This window comes from Hyla sarda, unplaced genomic scaffold (genome assembly GCF_029499605.1).
Source record: "Hyla sarda isolate aHylSar1 unplaced genomic scaffold, aHylSar1.hap1 scaffold_2731, whole genome shotgun sequence".
Classification (NCBI taxonomy): Eukaryota; Metazoa; Chordata; class Amphibia; order Anura; family Hylidae; genus Hyla; species Hyla sarda.
Window position 1 is genome coordinate 8440 of NW_026609431.1, and position 23609 is coordinate 32048.

At 54.9% G+C, this 23609-nt stretch overlaps 1 protein-coding gene across 1 annotated transcript; it reads left to right on the forward strand.

The window, feature by feature from the left end:
- Positions 1 to 648: 648 nt before the first annotated feature.
- Positions 649 to 23603, forward strand: LOC130325656 (ATPase family AAA domain-containing protein 5-like; the record flags this gene model as incomplete). The annotated part of the gene is given in 7 exon segments (XM_056553320.1): positions 649 to 2519; positions 5799 to 5874; positions 6838 to 6969; positions 18635 to 18755; positions 20123 to 20177; positions 22829 to 22986; positions 23385 to 23603. Coding segments are annotated over 7 exon segments (2632 nt in total), but the record flags the coding sequence as incomplete, so codon positions are not given.
- Positions 23604 to 23609: the final 6 nt, after the last annotated feature.

Below are 23609 nucleotides of genomic sequence, written 5' to 3' on the forward strand. Positions count from 1 at the left end.
AATACCCCTATATTATATCCCTCCGCTAATAAATAAATACCCCTATATTATACCCCTCCGCTAATATATAAATACCCCTATATTATATCCCTCCGCTAATATATAAATACCCCTATATTATATCCCTCCGCTAATATATAAATACCCCTATATTATATCCCTCCGCTAATATATAAATACCCCTATATTATACCCCTCCGCTAATATATAAATACCCCTATATTATATCCCTCCGCTAATATATAAATACCCCTATATTATACCCCTCCGCTAATATATAAATACCCCTATATTATACCCCTCCGCTAATATATAAATACCCCCGTATTATACCACCCCTACTAATATATATATATATATATATATATATATATGTATGTATATACATACACCCCCCCCCGCTAATATATATACCACCCACTAATATATCTATACGCCCCTGCTAATATATACTCCTGTATTATACCCCTCCGCTAATATAGACCCCCGTATTATTCCCTGGTTCCCTATATCTACCCTCCTGCCCCCTCCCCCCCCGGGCTGGTTCTGGTTCCCTATATCTACCCTCCTGCCCCCTCCCCCCCCCCCCCCGGGCTGGTTCCCTATATCTACCCTCTTGCCCCGGTTGTAACAGTTTTTCTCTTTTTCCAGCCCTGTAAGAGACAACGTAAGGATGAGGATCCACAGGGTAAAACCATCACAAACTACTTCTCCCCTTTATCTAAAGCCGTGGACAAGGGGCTGGCGTCCCCCAAGAGCAGCAACATAGCTGATTATTTCATCAGAACCCCCCCAGCCGCCAGCAGGGAGTGCACTCCGAAGCCCACCAGCCCCCGGAGCAGGAGTAAAGAGGCCCCGTCCACCCCACTAACCCCCCCCTCCAAACCCTCCGGCAGGGGGGTAAAGCAAGGGAAGCGCACCAGACTCCTCAAGAGACTCGGAGATACCGTGCCGCCCTCTGACGCTGCTGCCAGCAATGGTGGTGGGAACCATGCGCCGAGCGGGATTATGGGTAGTGACACTGCAGCTCTCCTAGCAGAGATCTGTAGTCACACAGCGGACCTTGGCGGGGAGGAGGAGGATGACGATGTGGTTTTTCAGTCAGAGACCTTTACTACTACTACGCCCCCAAGAGGGCACACTCTGAAACGGAGGACTAGTGCTGAGGTGGAGCAGCAGGTCAATGTGGAGCCCCCATCTAGGGGGTCCTCAGCTCTGCGTCCCCCACTAATATCCAGTGTATCATCTGAAGGCAAGACCTCGCTGGGGGACTCCAGCCTGGAGGTTCAGGTTGACACCTCTGACAACCTCGGCACATTAACCATATCCTTTGAGGACTTCATGAGAAACCAAGGAACTAAACAAGAGTCCACGAGTCCAGGGGACACCTCAGATGTCACCAGTGCTGCAGAGGATGACCAGGAGGCCGGGCAGATGCCCTCTCCTAAGACAATGACCATCCAGGCCCAGGTCCACCTATCCCCACCGCTCCAGCCACAGAACTCTACCAAAATCGCTTCCATCTTTAAGAAGAGTAAAATGGAACACAAGACGACTGAGGCCATGGCCACAGAGTGTGATAAGATGGGCCCTGTGGTTTCAAAAATAAAGTCCAACGTGGTCATACAAGAGGAAGACCTGGAGCTGGCCGTTATCGATGTGGAGGCCGGAGAAGCCTCAAAATCAAAATCTACTCCGGCCGAAAGACAGCAATTCATGAAAGCATTCCAGCAAGTGGGGGAGGCTCCGAGGGCCAAGACCAAGAAGAATCCTACAAAGAAAAAAGACCTCAAGGAAGGGACGGAGGACCACCACAAATTGGAGGCCGACGAGCAGCAGCCACCAGACAAAGCTGCTGCAGAGACAGACAAGGCATCGAAACTAAAGAGGAAGACACAGCCGCCGAGTGTAGACATGCCAAAATCCACCAAACCAGCGGAGAAAGAGAAGGTTGAGCAGATGGACAAGGCATCGAAACTAAAGAGGAGGACACAGCCGCCAAGTGTAGACATGCCAAAATCCACCAAACCAGCGGAGAAAGAGGTCGAGCAGATGGACAAGGCATCAAAACTAAAGAGGAGGACACAGCCGCCAAGTGTAGACATGCCAAAATCCACCAAACCAGCGGAGAAAGAGGTCGAGCAGATGGACAAGGCATCAAAACTAAAGAGGAGGACACAGCCGCCAAGTGTAGACATGCCAAAATCCACCAAACCAGCGGAGAAAGAGGTCGAGCAGATGGACAAGGCATCGAAATTAAAGAGGAGGAAGATAAAGCAAAGTGTGGAGGACCAAAAATCCTCAAAACCAGCAGAGAAGCAGCCAACCCCACCACACGGCAACCCCGTCCTGAGGAGGAGCCTAAGGAGGTCGAGGTCAAGTCCAAGCAGATCCCCACCAAGGATGGTCGCAGACAGTCCTGTCCTCATGTCCACCCCAAAAGTAAAGACTCCCTGTAGGAAAAATGTTTACAGAGCAGAGGTCCTCACGGAGGTGTCTGACGTGCAGTCCCCAATCAGGTAGTCGCCTAGTCCTTCTCTATCACACTCTGTGTATACATACATTCCCAAGGCCAGAATAAAAACGTGGAGTAGAAAAAAACGACCCTTTCAAAGGCGCTGCTGGTTCAAGTAAGAAGTAGATCCAAGCCAGGAGTATTCTAAAACACCGTGGTGACTTATTTAAGTAAATAAAACAATAAATTGTACAAGGAGGACGCTGGTCGTTTTCTCTACTCCACGTATTGGTTCTCATCGGGATTGGATTATTCCTTCTCCTGTGACCTGGGCTTTGCAGCTGGCTCTCTACTCCTTGGGAAACCACCCTGTGGGTTAAGTGAATTTCCTATTCGCTTCCAGTAAGCGGACATTATCGAAGGACATCTCCTGCCTGGTGACACCATCTGTCACATTACTACCGATTGTTATAGTGGTAACGCACAAGGCGCCCCCCGTTGGTCTCTTTTATTTATTTTCAGCAGTCGCTGGGAAATGTTTGTGAAGACCTGGTCCTGCTCTGCAGTTCTGTGTATGGGGTCGGGTGCGGCTCTCGGGGGTTCTGTGTGTGGGGTCGGGTGCGGCTCTTGGGGGTTCTGTGTGTGTGGGGTCGGGTGCGGCTCTTATGGGTTGTGTGTGTGGGGTCGGGTGCGGCTCTCGGGGTTCTGTGTGTGGGGTCGGGTGCGGCTCTTGGGGGTTCTGTGTGTGTGGGGTCGGGTGCGGCTCTTATGGGTTGTGTGTGTGGGGTCGGGTGCGGCTCTTGGGGGTTGTGTGTGTGGGGTCGGGTGCGGCTCTTGGGGGTTCTGTGTGTGTGGGGTCGGGTGCGGCTCTTGGGGGTTCTGTGTGTGTGGGGTCGGGTGCGGCTCTTGGGGGTTCTGTGTGTGTGGGGTCGGGTGCGGCTCTTGGGGGTTCTGTGTGTGTGGGGTCGGGTGCGGCTCTTGGGGGTTCTGTGTGTGTGGGGTCGGGTGCGGCTCTTGGGGGTTCTGTGTGTGTGGGGTCGGGTGCGGCTCTTGGGGGTTCTGTGTGTGTGGGGTCGGGTGCGGCTCTTGGGGGTTCTGTGTGTGTGGGGTCGGGTGCGGCTCTTGGGGGTTCTGTGTGTGTGGGGTCGGGTGCGGCTCTTGGGGGTTCTGTGTGTGTGGGGTCGGGTGCGGCTCTTGGGGGTTCTGTGTGTGTGGGGTCGGGTGCGGCTCTTGGGGGTTCTGTGTGTGTGGGGTCGGGTGCGGCTCTTGGGGGTTCTGTGTGTGTGGGGTCGGGTGCGGCTCTTGGGGGTTCTGTGTGTGTGGGGTCGGGTGCGGCTCTTGGGGGTTCTGTGTGTGTGGGGTCGGGTGCGGCTCTTGGGGGTTCTGTGTGTGTGGGGTCGGGTGCGGCTCTTGGGGGTTCTGTGTGTGTGGGGTCGGGTGCGGCTCTTGGGGGTTCTGTGTGTGTGGGGTCGGGTGCGGCTCTTGGGGGTTCTGTGTGTGTGGGGTCGGGTGCGGCTCTTGGGGGTTCTGTGTGTGTGGGGTCGGGTGCGGCTCTTGGGGGTTCTGTGTGTGTGGGGTCGGGTGCGGCTCTTGGGGGTTCTGTGTGTGTGGGGTCGGGTGCGGCTCTTGGGGGTTCTGTGTGTGTGGGGTCGGGTGCGGCTCTTGGGGGTTCTGTGTGTGTGGGGTCGGGTGCGGCTCTTGGGGGTTCTGTGTGTGTGGGGTCGGGTGCGGCTCTTGGGGGTTCTGTGTGTGTGGGGTCGGGTGCGGCTCTTGGGGGTTCTGTGTGTGTGGGGTCGGGTGCGGCTCTTGGGGGTTCTGTGTGTGTGGGGTCGGGTGCGGCTCTTGGGGGTTCTGTGTGTGTGGGGTCGGGTGCGGCTCTTGGGGGTTCTGTGTGTGTGGGGTCGGGTGCGGCTCTTGGGGGTTCTGTGTGTGTGGGGTCGGGTGCGGCTCTGGGGGGTTCTGTGTGTGGGGTCGGGTGCGGCTCTGGGGGTTTCTGTGTATGGGGTCGGCTCTCGGGGGTTCTGTTTATGGGGTCGGGCTGGGTTCTCGGATTGTCCCATTTGATGTATACACCACCTGGGGGAGGTTATAACTCTCTGTCTCATATTGTGCTGCTCCCACTCGTGCAGTGGTCCCCGGCATAACATGATCCTGTCCTTTCTTGGGCCTCATGACCTGATTCCCCTTTGACGGTGGCGGTCTGAGCTGTGGCAGGAGATAGTCGGTGGCGGTCTGAGCTGTGGCAGGAGATAGTCGGTGGCGGTCTGAGCTGTGGCAGGAGATAGTCGGTGGCGGTCTGAGCTGTGGCAGGAGATAGTCGGTGGCGGTCTGAGCTGTGGCAGGAGATAGTTGGTTGCGGTCTGAGCTGTGGCAGGAGATAGTCGGTGGCGGTCTGAGCTGTGGCAGGAGATAGTTGGTGGCGGTCTGAGCTGTGGCAGGAGATAGTCGGTGGCGGTCTGAGCTGTGGCAGGAGATAGTCGGTGGCGGTCTGAGCTGTGGCAGGAGATAGTTGGTGGCGGTCTGAGCTGTGGCAGGAGATAGTTGGTGGCGGTCTGAGCTGTGGCAGGAGATAGTTGGTGGCGGTCTGAGCTGTGGCAGGAGATAGTCGGTGGCGGTCTGAGCTGTGGCAGGAGATAGTCGGTGGCTGTTTGAGCTGTGGCAGGAGATAGTCGGTGGCGGTCTGAGCTGTGGCAGGAGATAGTCGGTGGCGGTCTGAGCTGTGGCAGGAGATAGTCGGTGGCGGTCTGAGCTGTGGCAGGAGATAGTCGGTGGCGGTCTGAGCTGTGGCAGGAGATAGTTGGTGGCGGTCTGAGCTGTGGCAGGAGATAGTCGGTGGCGGTCTGAGCTGTGGCAGGAGATAGTCGGTGGCGGTCTGAGCTGTGGCAGGAGATAGTCGGTGGCGGTCTGAGCTGTGGCAGGAGATAGTTGGTGGCGGTCTGAGCTGTGGCAGGAGATAGTCGGTGGCGGTCTGAGCTGTGGCAGGAGATAGTTGGTGGCGGTCTGAGCTGTGGCAGGAGATAGTCGGTGGCGGTCTGAGCTGTGGCAGGAGATAGTCGGTGGCGGTCTGAGCTGTGGCAGGAGATAGTTGGTGGCGGTCTGAGCTGTGGCAGGAGATAGTTGGTGGCGGTCTGAGCTGTGGCAGGAGATAGTTGGTGGCGGTCTGAGCTGTGGCAGGAGATAGTTGGTGGCGGTCTGAGCTGTGGCAGGAGATAGTTGGTGGCGGTCTGAGCTGTGGCAGGAGATAGTTGGTGGCGGTCTGAGCTGTGGCAGGAGATAATGTTATAGACCTGTGTAGCCGTTTGGACACATTATTTGATCACATGTCGTGTTTTGTTTTTTTTAGAATGAGATTCACACGAGTGACGAGAAATACTCGCAGGCGGCAGGAGGATGAAGCGTCCACCCCAGGGTGTATAAAGGTGAGCACAGATGTGATGGCGGGGTTATCCTCACTCAGGACCCCCCTACTGCTCAGTTATCCTCACTCCGGGGACCCCCTACTGCTCAGGCCGAGTTATCGTCACTCCGGGGACCCCCTACTGCCCAGGCCGAGTTATCGTCACTCCGGGGACCCCCTACTGCCCATTCCGAGTTATCGTCACTCCGGGGACCCCCTACTGCCCAGGCCGAGTTATCGTCACTCCGGGGACCCCCTACTGCTCAGGCCGAGTTATCGTCACTCCGGGGACCCCCTACTGCTCAGGCCGAGTTATCGTCACTCCGGGGACCCCCTACTGCTCAGGCCGAGTTATCGTCACTCCGGGGACCCCCTACTGCTCAGGCCGAGTTATCGTCACTCCGGGGACCCCCTACTGCTCAGGCCGAGTTATCGTCACTCCGGGGACCCCCTACTGCTCAGGCCGAGTTATCGTCACTCCGGGGACCCCCTACTGCTCAGGCCGAGTTATCGTCACTCCGGGGACCCCCTACTGCTCAGGCAGAGTTATCGTCACTCCGGGGACCCCCTACTGCTCAGGCAGAGTTATCGTCACTCCGGGGACCCCCTACTGCTCAGGCAGAGTTATCGTCACTCCGGGGACCCCCTACTGCTCAGGCAGAGTTATCGTCACTCCGGGGACCCCCTACTGCTCAGGCAGAGTTATCGTCACTCCGGGGACCCCCTACTGCTCAGGCAGAGTTATCGTCACTCCGGGGACCCCCTACTGCTCAGGCAGAGTTATCGTCACTCCGGGGACCCCCTACTGCTCAGGCAGAGTTATCCTCACACCGGGGAACCCCTACTGCTCAGGCAGAGTTATCCTCACTCTGGACCCTCCCCCATTGCTCAGGCAGAGTTATCCTCACTCTGGACCCCTCCCCCATTGCTCAGGCAGAGTTATGCTCTGCTCGTCTCATTCCTGCCTTATGTTTTCTATTCACAGGTTTCCCAAAGCACCAAAAAACTCAGCAAAGCCAGACAACTTGTGGAGAAGGCCAAGGCTATCCAGCAGAGCATGGTGAAGGCCGAGGCTCCGGAGAGGAGGGTCACACGTCAGAGGAGCCACCGCACACAGGTATAATTACCCCAGGGGGCAGAGGTCACACCCCCAGAGGAGCCAGGGCACACAGGTATAATTACCCCAGGGGGCGGGGGTCACACCCCAGAGGAGCCAAGGCACACAGGTATCATTACCCCAGAGGACGGAGGTCACAACCCCAGAGACGCCAGGGCACACAGGTATCATTACCCCAGGGGGCGGGGGTCACACCCCAGAGGAGCCAGGGCACACAGGTATCATTACCCCAGGGGCTGGAGATCACACTTCAGAGGAGCCACCGCACACAGGTATAATTACCCCAGGGGGCGGAGGTCACAACCCCAGAGACGCCAGGGCACACAGGTATCATTACCCCAGAGGACGGAGGTCACAACCCCAGAGACGCCAGGGCACACAGGTATCATTACCCCAGAGGCTGGAGATCACACGTCAGAGGAGCCACAGCACACAGGTATCATTACCCCAGGGGGCGGAGGTCACAACCCCAGAGGAGCCAGGGCACACAGGTATCATTACCCCAGGGTCTGGAGGTCACACCCCACAGGAGCCACAGCACACAGGTATCATTACCCCAGGGTCTGGAGGTCACACCCCACAGGAGCCACAGCACACAGGTATCATTACCCCAGGGGGTGGAGGTCACACGTCAGAGGAGCCACAGCACACAGGTATCATTACCCCAGGGGGCAGAGGTCACACCCCAGAGGAGCCACAGCACACAGGTATCATTACCCCAGGGTCTGGAGGTCACACCCCACAGGAGCCACAGCACACAGGTATCATTACCCCAGGGGGTGGAGGTCACACGTCAGAGGAGCCACAGCACACAGGTATCATTACCCCAGAGGCTGGAGATCACACGTCAGAGGAGCCACAGCACACAGGTATCATTACCCCAGGGGGCGGAGGTCACAACCCCAGAGGAGCCAGGGCACACAGGTATCATTACCCCAGGGTCTGGAGGTCACACCCCACAGGAGCCACAGCACACAGGTATCATTACCCCAGGGTCTGGAGGTCACACCTCACAGGAGCCACAGCACACAGGTATCATTACCCCAGGGTCTGGAGGTCACACCCCACAGGAGCCACAGCACACAGGTATCATTACCCCAGGGGGTGGAGGTCACACGTCAGAGGAGCCACAGCACACAGGTATCATTACCCCAGGGGGCAGAGGTCACACCCCAGAGGAGCCACCACACACAGGTATAATTACCCCAGGGGGCAGAGGTCACACCCCCAGAGGAGCCAGGGCACACAGGTATAATTACCCCAGGGGGCGGGGGTCACACCCCAGAGGAGCCAGGGCACACAGGTATCATTACCCCAGAGGACGGAGGTCACAACCCCAGAGACGCCAGGGCACACAGGTATCATTACCCCAGGGGGCGGGGGTCACACCCCAGAGGAGCCAGGGCACACAGGTATCATTACCCCAGGGGCTGGAGATCACACGTCAGAGGAGCCACCGCACACAGGTATAATTACCCCAGGGGGCGGAGGTCACAACCCCAGAGACGCCAGGGCACACAGGTATCATTACCCCAGAGGACGGAGGTCACAACCCCAGAGACGCCAGGGCACACAGGTATCATTACCCCAGAGGACGGAGGTCACAACCCCAGAGACGCCAGGGCACACAGGTATCATTACCCCAGAGGCTGGAGATCACACGTCAGAGGAGCCACAGCACACAGGTATCATTACCCCAGGGGGCGGAGGTCACAACCCCAGAGGAGCCAGGGCACACAGGTATCATTACCCCAGGGTCTGGAGGTCACACCCCACAGGAGCCACAGCACACAGGTATCATTACCCCAGGGTCTGGAGGTCACACCTCACAGGAGCAACAGCACACAGGTATCATTACCCCAGGGTCTGGAGGTCACACCCCACAGGAGCCACAGCACACAGGTATCATTACCCCAGGGTCTGGAGGTCACACCCCAGAGGAGCCAGGGCACACAGGTATCATTACCCCAGGGTCTGGAGGTCACACCCCACAGGAGCCACAGCACACAGGTATCATTACCCCAGGGTCTGGAGGTCACACCCCAGAGGAGCCAGGGCACACAGGTATCATTACCCCAGAGGCTGGAGATCACACGTCAGAGGAGCCACAGCACACAGGTATCATTACCCCAGGGTCTGGAGGTCACACCCCACAGGAGCCACAGCACACAGGTATCATTACCCCAGGGTCTGGAGGTCACACCTCACAGGAGCCACAGCACACAGGTATCATTACCCCAGGGTTTGGAGGTCACACCCCACAGGAGCCACAGCACACAGGTATCATTACCCCAGGGGGTGGAGGTCACACGTCAGAGGAGCCACAGCACACAGGTATCATTACCCCAGGGGGCAGAGGTCACACCCCAGAGGAGCCACAGCACACAGGTATCATTACCCCAGGGTCTGGAGGTCACACCCCACAGGAGCCACAGCACACAGGTATCATTACCCCAGGGGGTGGAGGTCACACGTCAGAGGAGCCACAGCACACAGGTATCATTACCCCAGGGGGCAGAGGTCACACCCCAGAGGAGCCACAGCACACAGGTATCATTACCCCAGGGTCTGGAGGTCACACCCCACAGGAGCCACAGCACACAGGTATCAGTATCCCAGGGGGTGGAGGTCACACGTCAGAGGAGCCACAGCACACAGGTATCATTACCCCAGGGTCTGGAGGTCACACCCCACAGGAGCCACAGCACACAGGTATCATTACCCCAGGGTCTGGAGGTCACACCCCACAGGAGCCACAGCACACAGGTATCATTACCCCAGGGGGTGGAGGTCACACATCAGAGGAGCCACAGCACACAGGTATCAGTATCCCAGGGGGCGGGGGTCACACCCCAGAGGAGCCACAGCACACAGGTATCATTACCCCAGGGGCTGGAGATCACACGTCAGAGGAGCCACAGAACACAGGTATCATTACCCCAGGGGGCGGAGGTCACAACCCCAGAGGAGCCAGGGCACACAGGTATCATTACCCCAGGGGGCGGAGGTCACAACCCCAGAGACGCCAGGGCACACAGGTGGTATTACCCCAGGGGGCGGGGGTCACACCCCAGAGGAGCCACAGCACACAGGTATCATTACCCCAGGGGCTGGAGGTCACACCCCACAGGAGCCACAGCACACAGGTATCATTACCCCAGGGGCTGGAGATCACACCCCACAGGAGCCACAGCACACAGGTATCATTACCCCAGGGGGCGGAGGTCACAACCCCAGAGACGCCAGGGCACACAGGTATCATTACCCCAGGGGGCGGGGGTCACACCCCAGAGGAGCCACAGCACACAGGTATCATTACCCCAGGGGGCGGAGGTCACAACCCCAGAGACGCCAGGGCACACAGGTATCATTACCCCAGGGGGCGGAGGTCACAACCCCAGAGACGCCAGGGCACACAGGTATCATTACCCCAGGGGGCGGGGGTCACACGTCAGTGGAGCCAGGGCACACAGGTATCATTACCCCAGGGGGCGGGGGTCACACCCCAGAGGAGCCACAGCACACAGGTATCATTACCCCAGGGGGCGGGGGTCACACCCCAGAGGAGACACAGCACACAGGTATCATTACCCCAGGGGCTGGAGGTCATACCCCAGAGGAGCCACAGCACACAGGTATCATTACCCCAGGGGCTGGAGGTCATACCCCAGAGGAGCCACAGCACACAGGTATCAGTATCCCAGGGTCTGGAGGTCACACCTCAGAGGAGACACAGCACACAGGTATCATTACCCCAGGGTCTGGAGGTCATACCCCAGAGGAGCCACAGCACACAGGTATCAGTATCCCAGGGGGTGGAGGTCACACGTCAGAGGAGCCACCGCACACAGGTATTACGGGGGAGGGCAGACTGAAGAGCTGTCATACCCCGAGCACTGTTAGCATTTGGGGCAGTATCTACAGTTCTTTATGGGGATTTTTTTTTTATTCTTATGTTGCTCTCACATTTAAAGGGGTATTACATACAAACGAGAAGTGAATGAAGTGTGAGGTCTGACCTCTGGGACCCCTGCGATCTCTCAGCACTTCATGCATGTCTGATGTGGGGCCAGCTGCTCAGTGATGTCTCCCTTACATGTCTGATGTGGGACCAGCTGCTCAGTGATGTCTCTCTTACATGTCTGATGTGGGACCAGCTGCTCAGTGATGTCTCCTCCTTCTTACATGTCTGATGTGGGACCAGCTGCTCAGTGATGTCTCCTCCTTCTTACATGTCTGATGTGGGACCAGCTGCTCAGTGATGTCTCCTCCTTCTTACATGTCTGATGTGGGACCAGCTGCTCAGTGATGTCTCCTCCTTCTTACATGTCTGATGTGGGACCAGCTGCTCAGTGATGTCTCTCTTACATGTCTGATGTGGGACCAGCTGCTCAGTGATGTCTCCTCCTTCTTACATGTCTGATGTGGGACCAGCTGCTCAGTGATGTCTCTCTTACATGTCTGATGTGGGACCAGCTGCTCAGTGATGTCTCCTCCTTCTTACATGTCTGATGTGGGACCAGCTGCTCAGTGATGTCTCTCTTGCATGTCTGATGTGGGACCAGCTGCTCAGTGATGTCTCTCTTGCATGTCTGATGTGGGACCAGCTGCTCAGTGATGTCTCCTCCTTCTTACATGTCTGATGTGGGACCAGCTGCTCAGTGGTGTCTCCTCCTTCTTACATGTCTGATGTGGGACCAGCTGCTCAGTGATATCTCCTCCTTCTTACATGTCTGATGTGGGACCAGCTGCTCAGTGATGTCTCCTCCTTCTTACATGTCTGATGTGGGACCAGCTGCTCAGTGATGTCTCTTCCTTCTTACATGTCTGATGTGGGACCAGCTGCTCAGTGATGTCTCCTCCTTCTTACATGTCTGATGTGGGACCAGCTGCTCAGTGATGTCTCCTCCTTCTTACATGTCTGATGTGGGACCAGCTGCTCAGTGATGTCTCTCTTACATGTCTGATGTGGGACCAGCTGCTCAGTGATGTCTCCTCCTTCTTACATGTCTGATGTGGGACCAGCTGCTCAGTGATGTCTCTTCCTTCTTACATGTCTGATGTGGGACCAGCTGCTCAGTGATGTCTCCTCCTTCTTACATGTCTGATGTGGGACCAGCTGCTCAGTGATGTCTCCTCCTTCTTACATGTCTGATGTGGGACCAGCTGCTCAGTGATGTCTCTCTTACATGTCTGATGTGGGACCAGCTGCTCAGTGATGTCTCTTCCTTCTTACATGTCTGATGTGGGACCAGCTGCTCAGTGATGTCTCCTCCTTCTTACATGTCTGATGTGGGACCAGCTGCTCAGTGATGTCTCCTCCTTCTTACATGTCTGATGTAGGACCAGCTGCTCAGTGATGTCTCCTCCTTCTTACATGTCTGATGTGGGACCAGCTGCTCAGTGATGTCTCTTCCTTCTTACATGTCTGATGTGGGACCAGCTGCTCAGTGATGTCTCCTCCTTCTTACATGTCTGATGTGGGACCAGCTGCTCAGTGATGTCTCCTCCTTCTTACATGTCTGATGTGGGACCAGCTGCTCAGTGATGTCTCCTCCTTCTTACATGTCTGATGGTGGGACCAGCTGCTCAGTGATGTCTCCTCCTTCTTACATGTCTGATGGTGGGACCAGCTGCTCAGTGATGTCTCCTCCTTCTTACATGTCTGATGGTGGGACCAGCTGCTCAGTGATGTCTCCTCCTTCTTACATGTCTGATGTAGGACCAGCTGCTCAGTGATGTCTCCTCCTTCTTACATGTCTGATGTGGGACCAGCTGCTCAGTGATGTCTCCTCCTTCTTACATGTCTGATGTGGGACCAGCTGCTCAGTGATGTCTCCTCCTTCTTACATGTCTGATGTGGGACCAGCTGCTCAGTGATGTCTCCCTTACATGTCTGATGTGGGACCAGCTGCTCAGTGATGTCTCCTCCTTCTTACATGTCTGATGGTGGGACCAGCTGCTCAGTGATGTCTCCCTTACATGTCTGATGTGGGACCAGCTGCTCAGTGATGTCTCCTCCTTCTTACATGTCTGATGTGGGACCAGCTGCTCAGTGATGTCTCCTCCTTCTTACATGTCTGATGTGGGACCAGCTGCTCAGTGATGTCTCCCTTACATGTCTGATGTGGGACCAGCTGCTCAGTGATGTCTCCTCCTTCTTACATGTCTGATGGTGGGACCAGCTGCTCAGTGATGTCTCCCTTACATGTCTGATGTGGGACCAGCTGCTCAGTGATGTCTCCTCCTTCTTACATGTCTGATGTGGGACCAGCTGCTCAGTGATGTCTCTCTTGCATGTCTGATGTGGGACCAGCTGCTCAGTAATGTCTCTCTTACATGTCTGATGTGGGACCAGCTGCTCAGTGATGGCTCCTCCTTCTTACATGTCTGATGTGGGACCAGCTGCTCAGTGATGTCTCCTCCTTCTTACATGTCTGATGTGGGACCAGCTGCTCAGTGATGGCTCCTCCTTCTTACATGTCTGATGTGGGACCAGCTGCTCAGTGATGTCTCCTCCTTCTTACATGTCTGATGTGGGACCAGCTGCTCAGTGATGGCTCCTCCTTCTCACATGTCTGATGTGGGACCAGCTGCTCAGTGATGGCTCCTCCTTCTCACATGTCTGATGTGGGACCAGCTGCTCAGTGATGGCTCCTCCTTCTTACATGTCTGATGTGGGACCAGCTGCTCAGTGATGTCTCTTCCTTCTTACATGTCTGATGTGGGACCAGCTGCTCAGTGATGGCTCCTCCTTCTTACATGTCTGATGTAGGACCAGCTGCTCAGTGATGGCTCCTCCTTCTTACATGTCTGATGTGGGACCAGCTGCTCAGTGATATCTCCTCCTTCTTACATGTCTGATGTGGGACCAGCTGCTCAGTGATGTCTCCTCCTTCTTACATGTCTGATGTGGGACCAGCTGCTCAGTGATGGCTCCTCCTTCTTACATGTCTGATGTGGGACCAGCTGCTCAGTGATGTCTCCTCCTTCTTACATGTCTGATGTGGGACCAGCTGCTCAGTGGTGTCTCCTCCTTCTTACATGTCTGATGTGGGACCAGCTGCTCAGTGGTGTCTCCTCCTTCTTACATGTCTGATGTGGGACCAGCTGCTCAGTGGTGTCTCCTCCTTCTTACATGTCTGATGTGGGACCAGCTGCTCAGTGATGTCTCCTCCTTCTTACATGTCTGATGTGGGACCAGCTGCTCAGTGATGTCTCCTCCTTCTTACATGTCTGATGTGGGACCAGCTGCTCAGTGATGTCTCCTCCTTCTTACATGTCTGATGTGGGACCAGCTGCTCAGTGATGTCTCTTCCTTCTTACATGTCTGATGTGGGACCAGCTGCTCAGTGATGTCTCCTCCTTCTTACATGTCTGATGTGGGACCAGCTGCTCAGTGATGTCTCCTCCTTCTTACATGTCTGATGTGGGACCAGCTGCTCAGTGATGGCTCCTCCTTCTTACATGTCTGATGTGGGACCAGCTGCTCAGTGATGGCTCCTCCTTCTTACATGTCTGATGTGGGACCAGCTGCTCAGTGATGTCTCCTCCTTCTTACATGTCTGATGTGGGACCAGCTGCTCAGTGATGGCTCCTCCTTCTTACATGTCTGATGTGGGACCAGCTGCTCAGTGATGTCTCCTCCTTCTTACATGTCTGATGTGGGACCAGCTGCTCAGTGATGTCTCCTCCTTCTTACATGTCTGATGTGGGACCAGCTGCTCAGTGATGTCTCCACCTTCTTACATGTCTGATGTGGGACCAGCTGCTCAGTGATGTCTCTCTTGCATGTCTGATGTGGGACCAGCTGCTCAGTGATGTCTCTCTTACATGTCTGATGTGGGACCAGCTGCTCAGTGATGTCTCCTCCTTCTTACATGTCTGATGTGGGACCAGCTGCTCAGTGATGTCTCCTCCTTCTTACATGTCTGATGTGGGACCAGCTGCTCAGTGATGTCTCCTCCTTCTTACATGTCTGATGTGGGACCAGCTGCTCAGTGATGTCTCCTCCTTCTTACATGTCTGATGGTGGGACCAGCTGCTCAGTGATGTCTCCCTTACATGTCTGATGTGGGACCAGCTGCTCAGTGATGTCTCCTCCTTCTTACATGTCTGATGTGGGACCAGCTGCTCAGTGATGTCTCTCTTGCATGTCTGATGTGGGACCAGCTGCTCAGTAATGTCTCTCTTGCATGTCTGATGTGGGACCAGCTGCTCAGTAATGTCTCTCTTACATGTCTGATGTGGGACCAGCTGCTCAGTGATGGCTCCTCCTTCTTACATGTCTGATGTGGGACCAGCTGCTCAGTGATGGCTCCTCCTTCTTACATGTCTGATGTGGGACCAGCTGCTCAGTGATGTCTCCTCCTTCTTACATGTCTGATGTGGGACCAGCTGCTCAGTGATGGCTCCTCCTTCTTACATGTCTGATGTGGGACCAGCTGCTCAGTGATGTCTCCTCCTTCTTACATGTCTGATGTGGGACCAGCTGCTCAGTGATGGCTCCTCCTTCTCACATGTCTGATGTGGGACCAGCTGCTCAGTGATGGCTCCTCCTTCTCACATGTCTGATGTGGGACCAGCTGCTCAGTGATGGCTCCTCCTTCTTACATGTCTGATGTAGGACCAGCTGCTCAGTGATGGCTCCTCCTTCTTACATGTCTGATGTGGGACCAGCTGCTCAGTGATGTCTCCTCCTTCTTACATGTCTGATGTGGGACCAGCTGCTCAGTGATGGCTCCTCCTTCTTACATGTCTGATGTGGGACCAGCTGCTCAGTGATGGCTCCTCCTTCTTACATGTCTGATGTGGGACCAGCTGCTCAGTGATATCTCCTCCTTCTTACATGTCTGATGTGGGACCAGCTGCTCAGTGATGTCTCCTCCTTCTTACATGTCTGATGTGGGACCAGCTGCTCCAGTGATGGCTCCTCCTTCTTACATGTCTGATGTGGGACCAGCTGCTCAGTGATGGCTCCTCCTTCTTACATGTCTGATGTGGGACCAGCTGCTCAGTGATGTCTCCTCCTTCTTACATGTCTGATGTGGGACCAGCTGCTCAGTGATGGCTCCTCCTTCTTACATGTCTGATGTGGGACCAGCTGCTCAGTGATGTCTCCTCCTTCTTACATGTCTGATGTGGGACCAGCTGCTCAGTGATGTCTCCTCCTTCTTACATGTCTGATGGTGGGACCAGCTGCTCAGTGATGTCTCCCTTACATGTCTGATGTGGGACCAGCTGCTCAGTGATGTCTCCTCCTTCTTACATGTCTGATGTGGGACCAGCTGCTCAGTGATGTCTCCTCCTTCTTACATGTCTGATGTGGGACCAGCTGCTCAGTGATATCTCCTCCTTCTTACATGTCTGATGTGGGACCAGCTGCTCAGTGATGTCTCTCTTGCATGTCTGATGTGGGACCAGCTGCTCAGTGATGTCTCTCTTACATGTCTGATGTGGGACCAGCTGCTCAGTGATGTCTCCTCCTTCTTACATGTCTGATGTGGGACCAGCTGCTCAGTGATGTCTCCTCCTTCTTACATGTCTGATGTGGGACCAGCTGCTCAGTGATGTCTCCTCCTTCTTACATGTCTGATGTGGGACCAGCTGCTCAGTGATGTCTCCTCCTTCTTACATGTCTGATGGTGGGACCAGCTGCTCAGTGATGTCTCCCTTACATGTCTGATGTGGGACCAGCTGCTCAGTGATGTCTCCTCCTTCTTACATGTCTGATGTGGGACCAGCTGCTCAGTGATGTCTCTCTTGCATGTCTGATGTGGGACCAGCTGCTCAGTAATGTCTCTCTTGCATGTCTGATGTGGGACCAACTGCTCAGTAATGTCTCTCTTACATGTCTGATGTGGGACCAGCTGCTCAGTGATGGGCTCCTCCTTCTTACATGTCTGATGTGGGACCAGCTGCTCAGTGATGGCTCCTCCTTCTTACATGTCTGATGTGGGACCAGCTGCTCAGTGATGTCTCCTCCTTCTTACATGTCTGATGTGGGACCAGCTGCTCAGTGATGGCTCCTCCTTCTTACATGTCTGATGTGGGACCAGCTGCTCAGTGATGTCTCCTCCTTCTTACATGTCTGATGTGGGACCAGCTGCTCAGTGATGGCTCCTCCTTCTCACATGTCTGATGTGGGACCAGCTGCTCAGTGATGGGCTCCTCCTTCTCACATGTCTGATGTGGGACCAGCTGCTCAGTGATGGCTCCTCCTTCTTACATGTCTGATGTGGGACCAGCTGCTCAGTGATGTCTTCTCCTTCTTACATGTCTGATGTGGGACCAGCTGCTCAGTGATGGCTCCTCCTTCTTACATGTCTGATGTAGGACCAGCTGCTCAGTGATGGGCTCCTCCTTCTTACATGTCTGATGTGGGACCAGCTGCTCAGTGATGTCTCCTCCTTCTTACATGTCTGATGTGGGACCAGCTGCTCAGTGATGGCTCCTCCTTCTTACATGTCTGATGTGGGACCAGCTGCTCAGTGATGTCTCCTCCTTCTTACATGTCTGATGTGGGACCAGCTGCTCAGTGATGTCTCCTCCTTCTTACATGTCTGATGGTGGGGACCAGCTGCTCAGTGATGTCTCCCTTACATGTCTGATGTGGGACCAGCTGCTCAGTGATGTCTCCTCCTTCTTACATGTCTGATGTGGGACCAGCTGCTCAGTGATGTCTCTCTTGCATGTCTGATGTGGGACCAGCTGCTCAGTAATGTCTCTCTTGCATGTCTGATGTGGGACCAGCTGCTCAGTAATGTCTCTCTTACATGTCTGATGTGGGACCAGCTGCTCAGTGATGGCTCCTCCTTCTTACATGTCTGATGTGGGACCAGCTGCTCAGTGATGGCTCCTCCTTCTTACATGTCTGATGTGGGACCAGCTGCTCAGTGATGTCTCCTCCTTCTTACATGTCTGATGTGGGACCAGCTGCTCAGTGATGGCTCCTCCTTCTTACATGTCTGATGTGGGACCAGCTGCTCAGTGATGTCTCCTCCTTCTTACATGTCTGATGTGGGACCAGCTGCTCAGTGATGGCTCCTCCTTCTCACATGTCTGATGTGGGACCAGCTGCTCAGTGATGGCTCCTCCTTCTCACATGTCTGATGTGGGACCAGCTGCTCAGTGATGGCTCCTCCTTCTTACATGTCTGATGTGGGACCAGCTGCTCAGTGATGTCTTCTCCTTCTTACATGTCTGATGTGGGACCAGCTGCTCAGTGATGGCTCCTCCTTCTTACATGTCTGATGTAGGACCAGCTGCTCAGTGATGGCTCCTCCTTCTTACATGTCTGATGTGGGACCAGCTGCTCAGTGATGTCTCCTCCTTCTTACATGTCTGATGTGGGACCAGCTGCTCAGTGATATCTCCTCCTTCTTACATGTCTGATGTGGGACCAGCTGCTCAGTGATGTCTCCTCCTTCTTACATGTCTGATGTGGGACCAGCTGCTCAGTGATGGCTCCTCCTTCTTACATGTCTGATGTGGGACCAGCTGCTCAGTGATGTCTCCTCCTTCTTACATGTCTGATGTGGGACCAGCTGCTCAGTGATGTCTCCTCCTTCTTACATGTCTGATGTGGGACCAGCTGCTCAGTGATGTCTCCTCCTTCTTACATGTCTGATGTGGGACCAGCTGCTCAGTGATGTCTTCTCTGCAGGGTCCTCTAGTCATTGCAGATGCCTCAATCAGCCAGAAGAATGAGCGAAAGACGACGACTCTGAGGAGCCTGAACGATGTTTTAGGGAAGAAAATGAGAGCCAAGGGTCTGGGTCATTCTGGTAAGTTCTATGGCCGTCCATCATTCGAAAAACATGGCTGCCTTCTCTTAGTAACAGCGCCCCATCTGTTCACTTCTTGTGTTCATTATTACTAGGGGAGGAGATATGTAAATGTGTTATAACTAGTCGGTGACAGAAAGCACAGTGTAGGGACTAATGGGACTGACTCTGGGTGGGAGGATTACAGGACCAGGACTGGTTATCTGGCTGGAGAGAATTCTGATCACGTTGACATATGGAGGGAAAAGATCTGCATAGGGATCTAGTAACCATGACAACGGGGCATCCTCTGTGTAGAGGAAAGGTTTCGCCATCCTCAGACAGATTCTTTACTGTAAGAGCAGAGACTCTATTGAGCTCTCTCCACATGATGTAATGATGGAGCATTATTTACAGTAAGAGCAGTGATACTATGAAGCTCTCTCCACATGATATAATGATGGATTCTTAACAGTAAGAGCAGTGACACTATGGGGCTCTCTCCATATGATGTAGTGATGGAGGATTCCTTACCTATAAGAGGAGTGAGACTATTGGGTTCTTTCCATTTGATGTAATGATGGAGGATTCTTTACAGTAAGAGCAGTGACACTATGGAGCTCTCTCCATATGATGTGATAGAGGATTCCTTACTATAAGGCGTGACACTATGGAACTCTCCATATGATGTAATGATGAAGGATTCTTTACATTAAGAGCAGTGACACTATGGAGCTCTCTCCATATGATGTGATAGAAGATTCCTTACTATAAGGAGTGACACTATGGAACTCTCCATATGATGTAGTGATGAAGGATTCTTTACAGTAAGAGCAGTGACACTATAGAGCTCTCTCCATATGATATAGTGATGGAGGATTCCTTACCTATAAGAGGAGTGAGACTATGGGGTTCTTTCCATTTGATGTAATGATGGAGGATTCCTTACAGTAAGAGCAGTGACACTATGAAGCTCTCTTCATATGTGATAGAGGATTCCTTACTATAAGAGGAGTGAAACTATGGAGCTCTCTCCATATGATGTAGTGATGAAGGATTCTTTCTTACAGTAAGAGCAGTGACACTATGGAGCTCTTTCCCCATGTTCAGGGGTCTGGATACATTTCTGGATTACATTGATAGAAAACTTTAGACAGTTATGGATAGTAAATTTTATAGGTGACAGAACGTTGATCCCGGGATTTATTCTGGGACCATATAGGGGTTGGGAAGGAATTTTTCTTCACATGGGGCAATTGGCATCAGCCTGATTTGGGGGGGGGGGGGGGGTGTTGCCTCCTTTGGATCAGCACAGTAGGGTTTAGGCTGAATGTGATGGACACTTGTCTATAACCTTACAAACCTTTGATGCTTTTGTGTTTTAAAAGGTCACAAAGAGGTCAAGAAGGGGAATAAAGGTGGAGTCATCACCATAGACGACAGGTAGGTGAGGAGGGAGCTGTGTCATTGGGGGGTCCAGTAATAGAGGGCAGGCTCCTCCCCTGAGGGTTCGCATACTATGGTGGTCACGGGATCATGTGATGTGGAGAGCAGGCTCCTCCCCTGAGGGTTCGCACATTACGGTGGTCACGGGTTGATGGGGGTCACAGGATCATGTGATGTGGAGGGCAGGCTCCTCCCTGAGGGTTCGCATACTATGGTGGTCACGGGATCATGTGATGTGGAGGGCAGGCTCCTCCCCTTAGGGTTCGCACATTACGGTGGTCAAGGGGTGATGGGGTCACAGGATCATGTGATGTGGAGGGCAGGCTCCTCCCCTTAGGGTTCGCACACTGTTTTTTGTTTTTAAACATTTTCTCGAGTGCTTCATTGGGGGACACAGGACCATGGGTATATGCTGCTTGCCACTAGGAGGCTGACACTAGACATAAAACAAGTCTGCTCCTCCCGGCAGGATATACCCGCCTCCTGGCTCTGACTGACTCACTTTTCCCGCCTCCTGGCTCTGACTCACTTTTCCCGCCTCCTGGCTCTGACTGACTCACTTTTCCGCCTCCAGGCTCTGACTCACTTTTCCCGCCTCCTGGCTTTGACTGACTCACTTTTCCCGCCTCCTGGCTTTGACTGACTCACTTTTCCCGCCTCCAGGCTCTGACTGACTCACTTTTCCCGCTTCCTGGCTCTGACTGACTCACTTTTCCCGCCTCCTGGCTTTGACTGACTCACTTTTCCCGCCTCCTGGCTCTGACTGACTCACTTTTCCCGCCTCCTGGCTCTGACTGACTCACTTTTCCCGCCTCCTGGCTCTGACTGACTCACTTTTCCCGCCTCCTGGCTCTGACTGACTCACTTTTCCCGCCTCCTGGCTCTGACTGACTCACTTTTCCCGCCTCCTGGCTCTGACTGACTCACTTTTCCCGCCTCCTGGCTCTGACTGACTCACTTTTCCCCGCCTCCTGGCTCTGACTGACTCACTTTTCCCGCCTCCTGGCCTCTGACTGACTCACTTTTCCCGCCTCCTGGCTCTGACTGACTCACTTTTCCCGCCTCCTGGCTCTGACTCACTTTTCCCGCCTCCTGCTCTGACTGACTCACTTTTCCCGCCTCCTGGCTCTGACTGACTCACTTTTCCCGCCTCCTGGCTCTGACTGACTCACTTTTAGCTTGGTGTCAGAGGAGGCGTGACGCCGGTTTGGAGCTCTCCAGACCTGGTCTTATTTCTTTAGTTTATTTCCTAGTCTCGGGTACTGTTTACTTTCTCTCCTTTTTTGTTTTATCTAGCGTGGGGCGACAGGAGCATGGTGCTTATCCCCCCCACCCCCCCCCACATGCAAGCTAGGAGCACGGTGCATCATGGGTGGGCCGTTAACCCCTCCTCGCCAGCAACCAGCGCTAGGTGGTGTACCTATGGTCCGGGGCCCCCATTTGCCCTGTTCTCCATGGAAGCTAAAGGCAGGTGGCACTAGCTGGTCGAAGACGTCTGGGTGAGTATGGAGGTCCCTCATGGTAAGTATCCCCCCACCCCTGCCCCTTTTTTCCTCATGGGCTGGGGGGTCTCTATCCCCTGGCTGGGGGGGTCAGAGGGGGCAGTAGCCGGGCTAATTCAGCCAGAGGGGGGGGGGGGGTGTTATCTATAACAGGGGGAAGATGGTGGCCACAGAGGGATTAATCTTTCTCCCTCCCCACTTCCGTGACCATGCACGGCCGGCTGGGGGCTAACTTTAGATATTGAGGGTTAATATTCCCTTCCTCCTCTGGGGCCCTGCTCCCGGCTGGAGGGGTCCGGGTTTGGCCGGGGATTCCGTCAGCGCGCACGTCGCGCTGCTCCACTTTTCTGCGGGCTTGTTTTTTTCTTTGTCCCGGGCGGCACGCCACTCCGCCTGGCTCCTCAGCACAGCGCCCTTGATCCTTGTAGGCCCGGAGCTGCGGGGCAGGTCATTAATTGAGCCCGCGGCTCGGGCTTGCATTTGGCTCCGCCCATTCTAGAGCGGCCCCAAACGCTGGCATAGCTCTCCGGCCCTTCTCCTAGCCCCGCCCCCTTGGGCCTCCCTGCTCTCAGCGCGCGCTCCTTCCTATTGCCTGGGAGCGCATGCAGCAATAGGGGGGGGGCGGCGTACTTCCAGCATCACCCTATGAGGTGGTCTCGCGCCTTGTGCGCGCTGCGGGGGTCAGTTTCTCCTTCCCCTTCTTCCAGCCTCACAGTGGTCCAGTGCTTCCCTCTTCTGGCAGTCGGTTCCTCCGTCCCTCTGAATTTCCTCCAGCTGCTTTCTGCCGTCCCACTGCGGTTCCTCCAGCTGTTTCCCAGGATTGTCTCCAGACACAGGCACCTGGGTGACATTATTCCTTGTCTGTGGATTGTCTGACTTACTAGTCCTTTCTAATGTCCGACCCCAGTACACCCCCCCCCCCCCCCTCCCAGCAAGCTGCTACTGTGCTGGTCACTTACTATGCCTGCTCAGGCTGTAAGGCTAAATTGCCAGGCGGTTCCTCCGAACCCACCTGTATGCTCTGCGCGTCCCTGCGCCCCGGTCCTGCCCCAGCTCCGCCCAGGGCGGTCCTCCAGACTGCGGGCGGTCTGATTCCGCTCCGGAATGGGTCGCTTCCCTCTCCCAGTCCATTTCTGATTTGGCCAGGGTTTCCAGGGAGGTTGTGTCTGCTCTGGGGCGATCCTCTCCACGCTCTTCCGTCAGGGAGCTGACGGCAAGTGGCTTCCGCCCTCCCGCGTTCGCTCAGGGCGACCTTCCTCTGAGTCCTCCCCGAGTCGGGCCACCCAGGACCTTCCCATCGGAGTGTCTGTTCTCATTCCACCACCTCAAGGCGTCGCCGCTCTGTCGCCTGATGTTCGCTCCCGGTCCGTCTCCCCCCCGCTCCAGCACTCCTCCGGAGCGCTCCCAGTCTCCTGGTGAGCTGCGGCACTCTGATTTGGACCCCCCCCCCCTCTAACTCAGAAGTGACTCCCCACATGATATGGTGGAGAGCCTGGTGTCGGCTGTCAAGGACACCTTCAACCTGCAGGAAAGGAATCTTCTTGTGCCACCCCTGAAGTCTCCTTCCGCCCGAGCTCCTCAGACCCCCAGGTTTTCAGCCCCCACGCTGAATTCGATGAGCTACTGATAGCGGCCTGGAAACATCCGGAATGGCGCTTTTCTGGGTTTAAATAGCTTCAAGCTCTCTCTTCCCTTTCCGCAGGCGCTAGTAGCCAGGTGGTCTTCTCCCCTATGGTGGATCCCACTGTGTCTAGGCTGTCTAAATCGACTACCTTGCCGCTGGCTTATGCGGCTTCCTTTAAGGACCCATCGGACAAGCGTGTAGAGAACCTAGCGAAATTCGCCTTTGAGGCTGCAGGCTCGGTCTTGTCCCCGGCTTTTGCTTCCACCTCGGTGTCAAAAGCTCTGTCGATTTGGGCAGGTGAGC